Below are 8433 nucleotides of genomic sequence, written 5' to 3'. Positions count from 1 at the left end.
CCCCCGCTCCTCTACCTCCTCCCTCTTTCCATCGCCCTCGCTCTCGTCCCCACCTCCGTCGTCTCGTCCTCCGTGTTCTGCTTTACATAAAGATCAGAGCATTAAAAACGCGGCGCTACACGAAATCAACCCCCTGCCCGTCCGCTTCCTTCGGTCCTCCGTCTCTGCAGCGTTCTTTCCGTAGCTTCAGGACCTTCTCTGTGCCCCTTCTTCCTGCCTCGTCCCCTCACGATGTAGCTTCCTTGCTCTTCTTTTTTTTTTCTCTCCTCGAGATCCGCCAACGCTCCAGAGAGACTCGATCCGTTCGACGGTAAGACCGTTTCGAGCAATTACCGGGTTGGATGCGATACTACTCGAAGAGGAGGGAGCTAGCGATGATCGCTGGAACCTGCACCACCGAGACGTTTGTTCTTCGGCCCAACGGGTCACGAGGTTAAGATGTTCAAGTTCGAAGTGTACTTACACTGTCGAGCGCGTTTTTTTTTTTTTTTTTTTTTGTTTGCTTGGAAGTGTACGATGTTATCGAACAATTACTCCGAAGTATCCTCTATATTCTCCACACGATGTTACGACCGTTAGATCGTTGGTGATGATCGAACAGCGCACGATTCATGGGTTCTATTGCCCCCCTGACGAACACTAACGGCCGAAAGTATGGGACCAGAGCTCACGATTGATGGAACGGTAACTTGTTATTCTGTTACGATATAATAGAAACCATTTATTTTATTATTCGTCCAATTTATATATACGTGCACAGTGACTCACAAATTTGTTCACGAAAGGCTGTCACCTCTACCTGACCAAATCATTCACAAAATGAGAATTTTATTTCAAAATTACAAAAATTGATTAAAAAAAGATGCTAAAAAGGTATTATAAGGAGAATATATAAATGGAAATTGCTAGAAAAGATTCTACTGCTAGAAAGAGTCACTGTATATATCTCTTGTATTCTAATGGTAAAGTATCCTCCACATCGATAAATAATTCCCAATCAGTTTTACCACATTACTTTCATCAAATCTTCGTAGAATAATATTCTCCTGTTTCTTTAATTATTATCAAATCTGGTCCCATGTTTTTGGCCGGTAGCCAAGGCGCACGATATATCGCGTAGACGGTTGATCAGCGTGGCGAACGGATCGCGCGCTCCAATTTAGCAGTCTCCCGCGTCGAAAAACGGTCGATCGACGAAAACGAAACGAAGAATCGTACGCTGCTGGTAAGATGCGTGTCCGTGGAATTTTCGAATCTCCTCCGGGTGATCGAAAAAACAAGGGTCGATCGATCCGTGGACCCTGGATCGTCCCCCGTAAGAATGACGTTGCCATCGTCTCTTCTCGCGGGGCCGCCCCGGCCACAATACGACGATTTCTCGAGTGGTAGCCGCCGATACACAGCACCGTACCCTGCTTCACTCCACGAACTACTCCTTTTCTTCGTCTCCTCTCGAGAGACGAGTTGGCCTTCTCGCGATGCATTGTGCGCCAGTTAATTACGTGCGGATAAACGCACAGTCATACCGGATACAGTTCGAGGCTCTCCTTTTCAACGGTCTGCTCAAGATGCTCTGTCTCTTTCTCTCACACTTCTCACACGGAGTAGTCAAAGGGGGCGAAAAAATCCAGGGGCCCGGGACGAGGCTACAATACGGACCGTTTAGGGCCGAGAGAAAGAGCGCGGGAGAGAGGGAATGGGGAACCGTCGAGTCCGGGGCCTCGGCCTGAAATTGTTTTCATTGTTCGCGCGATTTGTCAGGGTGTGTAATACGGTAGCAAAACTATTAGTCGGTCGATCTTCGGGGCACGTACGTGCTCCGATGCCCGGGAGCATTCTTCCTCTCACCTCTCAGAGTCGATCTCGCGCGCGGATCGTCGACTGGTCGGCTCCACTCTTCTCCCTTTTCGTCGAGGTCGAGGAACGACCGGACACGGGAACGAGGCGTAGCCCCGCGAGCCTTCGCAACGTGTGTATGTATACGCAATAAATACATACAACAGACTAACTGCCCCCGCATGGATCTCGAAGCGAGAGACCCCCGTGTGTCTTGAGCAGTTAAATTGTCATTTGGATATCAAAGGGACGAAACACCCCGCGCGCGGATAAGTCCCACGCGCCACGAAACAGCCCTTCGAGCTATTGTTGCTCAAAGCATAATGGAATCTCGGCCCCGACGTCTCTCTAGTCCCCGTTCCGAGAGTATACACGCGGGTTGTTTCTTCTCTTCTCTCTCTTCGACGAGCCGTGTGCCAGTTAACCGGGATTTAATGGCCTAGCAATTGGATTTTACCATTGCTCGTTGCCCAAGGAGGCGCCATTTCACGCTTACCGATTATATATTCGCGCCTCGTCCCCCCTCCGTCACCCTTCCTTTCGCGTCCCCTTCTTCTCCTGCTGTCGGATATTATGCACTAGTTCGTTTTGCCCTGGCGATTCAAGATTTCGATCTATGTGGAACTTTTCGATTTATACGCAAGCTTTTTATCTATGTCGAATCTTTCGATTGTACGTCGAGGTATTTGGGTCTCGATTCGACTGTTCGTTCGTGACGCCCCAGATACATCGAACGCCTTTAATCACCGACCACTGTCTTTCGGTGGGTGATCTCGTCTAACAAATTGATTATTCTCTTACCAGTACCATCGGCGTGTCGTTGGAGTCCTGACGGAGCTAGCTGGGACACTGACGAAACGGAATAGTTCTCGAAAAGGCAGGGTTCGCATCGATAATCTGGACTGTTGTAATTAACTGTATCGTTTTGCAAACACTGGTTCTGTTCATAATATCCGCGAGCCCCGATAATACGGAAAAGCAAACGTGGACGCGTCGCGTGAACCGGTTCGAGTAGGGATTGTGTCGTTACACGAGCTTAACGAAGTAGACCGAAACGAGGAGAGAGAGATAGAGATAGAGAGATCGGCCACGGTTAATTCGGCGCGATATCATTAAAGGGACATTTTCCAGTTTTCACCCTAATCCTTGCGGAATTCAGTGAGCAAACCCGCGCGGCCCTTTCACGCCTGCCTTCGTCCGTTATCCCTGGTGCTTGCGTCCCTTCTCCCTCTCTCTATTCCCCCATTTTCTCGCGGTGGCTGGTTTTCCCACTAATTACCGCCCTTCCATCGTTTCATCCTTCGTTCGCGCGCATTTCGGTTCACGCCTCGTCGAAATCGGCTGCCTAAGACGGTCGTAATCGTTTTCGAACCATCGTCATCTTCATCCCCGCCCTCGTTTATCCGACGAACACACCGGTGTTTCCACGATCTATTTCCCACAGAGATACACCACGATAACCAACAAATGTGTTTTTTTGTTCTTTTGTTTCCCATAGAATCGCTGGTGCAGGAGCTCGAGCTGGAGAGAAAATCGCGGCAGCACCAGGCGGCCGAGAGGGACCAGGTCAAGTCTCCTCTTCAAGGTGCGTCCAACTAAACCACCTCCATCTATACACGGTAAAATTCGTTCGACTATCGGGTGGCGACGGTGACATCTATTCTTCTTCGGATATCTATCTCCTCACGTTCGGCCGTTCATCGTTCGTTTAAAACAGTGTCGCACCGTTTCATAGGCAAGACCAGGCTATTAAACGAGTTTTGGAAGAAAATTTAAGTCAGTGTCAGGACTCGATAATAGGTTCTATAATCCTTGCTTAGGGTTTACGGATCATCGTACGAAAATCCAAAGGCCACATGTTGGACAGGCCTGCTTTAGGCTATTATGGATTCAGCAAAATCATAGGCATATAAGAATAGAACCGTGCCAATAAAATGGAAAAACAATATAAGTAAAATAAAAAAAAAAGTCTATTTTAATAAATATAATAGATTGTCCCAAGTTTAGAAAGAGGTAGGTAGCTTTCGGAGGACTTGGCATCTCTTTTTAAATCTAAGTGATGGTTAGTGAGGTTCTGGGGGTCGGAATTTTGAGTGGTCGACTCAGCTGTATTAGAAAGAGATAGCAAGTCCTCCGAAAGCAATCCGTCTCTTTCCAAATTTTGCACACCGGTCCAGGCAGACGCGCAGTCTATACATTCTATATCTATGAACAAAATTACCGTCAACAAAAACGTTTCATCTGAACTGGCCGTCAGGTGACAAAGAAGGAGTCATCCAGAAACCGTGGTTTCGAAATTCCAAACGTCTAACGATCAACATTCCAAGGGAACCTCGAAGCCGAACGCAGGCATCGAAGTGAAACACAAGACAGGCTGAGGGAAGGGGTAAATTCGATTTTCGATTCGTTGCACCAGGCCGCCGTTGCTCGTTTTCCGATTCGAGCACCGGCGCCGCCGCCGTCGGTGGAATTTCTTGCGACAGGGAACAAAGTTCGGATCTTTAATTAGAAAGTCTTGGGAGTGGCGGTCGCGTTCGAAGGGGGTGTTTCTTGCAAACCGCGTCACCGGCACACGCCGCGGCCCGATTCAAAACTTGGCTCGCCTCCGCGGCGGAAACTTGTCGAAAGTTGTTCGAGAAACCCCCTGGCAAAAACTGTGTGTGTGTGTGTGTGTGTGTACCCGTGGCTCCGCCGCGCGCGATTTCAATGCTCCCGCTCGTCCCGAGGGCCCGACGTGACGTTGCACGTAAATAATCGTTTTTCTCCCGCGGCCTGGGCCTGCAGACACCGAAGAGCCAAGGACCGCCTTAACGAGTGGCGCTCCCTCCCCTCCCTTAATTGGCCGCGGTCTTCGTAAACTCGACTTCATCTCCGTGGAATCCTTTCCCCCCTTTTTTTTCGCTAATCTTCCTTCCGTACCACCGTTGGACAACCAGTGGTCGACATTCTCTACTTTACCTCACTTTGGTTCTCCATTGAACACTCTTCTGGACCTAACTATACTTCACGACAGAAGATTTCGTCGTCAGTCAGTTGCCATCGACCCGGCGATTTCGGTTCTATTTAGTATCGATTAATATCGAATAACAGTAAATATCGAAAAGCCAGTTGTAAGTCCATCACGATGCTAACATACAAAAATGTTTATATCTCAGAAAAGGTTGACCTTTCGACCTATATTTACTAAGGCTTTCTTACTCGGTACAGTGTAGTACCATATATAAATATTGCATGGTTTTTTCCAAACACCCTGTATATTCCCAAATAGGACGCTGTTCTTCGGTCAGTCTTCTGTTAACCGTTTGACGCCCAGACACTTAAATCGTTACTTCAAAATTATGAGACGGATGTTATACGTTATATCACGAGGGACCACTTGCATTCCTCGGCCGAGAACCTTGAGATCTACTTCACATCGGTGAAACTACGGACATCCTTGCTCACCAAAGTTCAACGTGCGTTGCACCAGGCAACACTGGGAGTTAAAGGGTTAAAGAAGTAAAAACTCCATGAGGAATCGGGTGCTTTCCGGTGAAAGAAAAAGAGAATCTAGAAAGGAAAGGAGACGCGAGGAGAGGCAAATCGAATCCGGTGGACTATTAAAACGCGCGGTGATTTTCAATCATAAGCGACAGTTCGATAAAAAGTCGAGTGGCGGCTCGATCACAAAGGGCCCCTGGAGGGCCGATGAGTCGACCGGTCTCGTATTTACGAACGGAGGGGCCGATAGGGCCCACTCGGCTCTTTCTTTCTCTCTCTTTCTTACCTCGGGAGTGTCTTCGCCACCGTCCTCCCCACCCACCCCCCACCCCTTTTCGCGTTGATCTACGTCTCTCAACGGGCAAGGATAATTAGTGAGCGGCGCCGCTTCCAACCGAGCGATCATCGAATCATTCGCTCGGTTCTTCTCCTCTGCGTTCTTCTCGAATTCACCGTCGCCCGCGCGGCGAAGATCGCGTTTCGTTCACGAGACATACGACGATCGTGCGCTCGCGAGAGATCGCCGGGACGCGAACGATGGACAGTTTCTTCTGCCACGAGACGTTCTCATCTTGCTTCTGTTTCAGAATCCCGAACGGGTTACTACAAGAACTCCGTGCTGTTCACGAGCGCGACCTAGAAGAGGCTTGAGGACGGCAGAAGAGTGGCAGCAGCGGCAGCAGCAGCGGCAGCCGAACGTCTAGCGAGCAGCCAGAACGAGTGACGATCATCGAGACACGAGGGAAACGACGAGCCGTGTGACGACGACACCCCAGAGTTCCGTTGGAAGTGACCACGAACCGAGAGGTGAAGAGTAACGAGCGAACTGTTCGGTCGTCGGTTATTCGTCGAGTGATTCGCGAGGCTGAAACGAACGAGCACGAGAATAGAGGTCCGCCACGGGGGAAGGTGTGTGATCGCGGACGACGATGCCTTTCGGAGTGTGTGACATAGAGACAAAAATGGGACAGACGCCGTTCGTGTATCGTTGAACCCGCGGGAAAAGAAAAACCCAGTGATTCGTGGAAATATCGTAAGAACACTCGCGATTTTAACGAAGGGAAACGTTAGGGGAATAAAGGGAATCGTTCGGCTCGAGACATCGATCGAACCGAGACGATCGAATATCGAGGGTCTTCGGTCGGTCCTGCGATCCAAATTCGGAGAGACTCGAGTCGGTGGATATACACACATACACATATCAACGAGGCGGGATATATCAACGTTCTCCGATCCCGCGTTCGATCCGAGACCGATCGAAGGTCCGAGGCACACACAGACATACACACACACACGTTCCGTAGCGAAATCGTATATACGCGTACGCGAATTGTGTATACCAGGGGTCCGTGGACGACGTCGATCGCGGAAAAATCGCGTGCGTGACTTTTCGTCTATTCTGGAGAAAGTCGAAATGAGTCCACGGTCGAAGGAGTTAGGCGAAGAAGCGAGGGGAGACGAGGAAAAAAATATTTCTAAAGACTGCTTGAGAGTGCGTGCGCGCGCGTGCATGCGTTCCTAGAGGTACCTATCCACCCCATTTATCGAGAGCGACTTTCAATTAGGTAATTGTGTTAAGCTGTATACACACACACACACACAGACACACGGACGATCGGGCGACGACCGCGTCGGTTTCGAGTATTATTATCATTATTATTAATATTATTTCCCCTCCGGAGCGGTGGTACCAAGGCGAGCCCGATCGTCGGATCCCCGCGTCGTCTCGCGGGCTCGATCGTTAAACGATCAGTGGTCCTCTACGACCACCTAGGAACCAGAAGGACCGTCTTCGTTTCGGCCGAAACGGAGGATCCGGGCAAGGACGGTACAACGTTACCTCGATCAACGAGGAAACTTCCTTCCTGGTGTCCCAGCGAAGAGCCGCGACTCGATTCTTCTGTATCATATAGTACGAGTGAAGCCCGAGTGAATGAGCGCGCATCGCTGAGCGAGAATGAGAGAGAGAGAGAGAGAGAGAGAGAGAGAAAGAGAAAGTACCACGAGAGAATAAAGTCTTGCGAGTGATCGACGAATTTAACAAAACAGGTAAAGAAAGAAAAAAGGAAGTGCGTGTGGAAAAACTTCAGTAAAGATGAATAGTCGTAGAATGCGTAGGAAATGCTTGGAGGCGCGAGACGAAAAAAAAAGGGGGGATGGGGGGTAGGGGCGTACGAGAACGGAGAAACAACGGAGGGATTCTCCCGATGAGTTTTAAGAATCGTAACACCTTATTTATATAAATAACTTAGTTACTACGAGTCGACAAGTAAGGCTAAAATGCATAAACTGCGTGTGTCCCGCGTTTGCGTCGCGGATCGGCCCATGCACGGCCGTGAAACATTCGTCGTCGGCGGCGATGGATTTTGTTTCGAGGTCGGTGCCAGTGTCCGCGACGAATGTTTCACCCATCCGGGGATGGGGGCCTGATCCACCGTATTTAAGATCCATGTACAAAGTCTCTTGCCCGTAAGGTTACTTGTGTTGTAAAGTTCACACATAATCATAGTGTCTAGGTCGTACGTACCGGCTAAATACGCCCGTTAAGACGATGCTACACGTAGTGAAACGAGAATTTAACCACCGATAGCTCATCTGTATCTGCCATCGCCGCTACCAATCGATCTGATCGGGGGTCAATCAATCCTCGCCTGATCGAGAATCGACGGACGGACGCCGCGGAAATTGCCAGTATTGGTATTTCCAGGAGGAATCGCCGAAGACGAAACTCGCGGGAGGGCTGAACCGACGTGGAATTTAACGCACGACGGTTCACCGGCGATTCTCGATCGACGAGTCGGGTCAACTCGCGTGAGTACCGCGAATTTAAACGAAAAAGAAATGAAAAAATAAAAAGTCAACGGACAGGATTCCGGGGTGGGTTCGAGGGGCGGGTTTCCGTACAGGGGAAAGAAACTTCTGGGGTTGGGGGGAGGGGGGATGGGTAACAACCAGTAATCGCCACACTACTGAATAAACGATGACGACGAGCGATGACGATTTCGCGATCGGACTTATACAATCTAGTATCGAGGCAACAAAGTGTATTCATTGTAATTCAGCATTATTACCTATAAATAAATAGTTGTTATTGTAAAGAGTCTGGTGTCTTCAATT

General features: G+C 49.4%; 1 protein-coding gene across 1 annotated transcript in view; it reads left to right on the top strand.

The window, feature by feature from the left end:
• The window catches only part of LOC107187939 (dachshund homolog 2), a 187287-nt gene extending 179068 nt beyond the window's left edge, over nt 1-8219 (top strand). Inside the window, exons 11-12 of the mRNA XM_015576147.1 lie at nt 3335-3421; nt 5904-8219. Coding sequence (XP_015431633.1) covers nt 3335-3421; nt 5904-5956 — 140 coding nt within the window. The 3' untranslated portion in view covers nt 5957-8219. The remainder of the gene's footprint in view (nt 1-3334; nt 3422-5903) is intronic.
• The last annotated feature ends 214 nt before the right edge of the window (nt 8220-8433 follow it).

Source organism: Dufourea novaeangliae, unplaced genomic scaffold (assembly GCF_001272555.1).
Source record: "Dufourea novaeangliae isolate 0120121106 unplaced genomic scaffold, ASM127255v1 scaffold120, whole genome shotgun sequence".
Taxonomy (NCBI): Eukaryota; Metazoa; Arthropoda; class Insecta; order Hymenoptera; family Halictidae; genus Dufourea; species Dufourea novaeangliae.
This window is presented reverse-complemented; position numbering and strand designations above follow the sequence as displayed.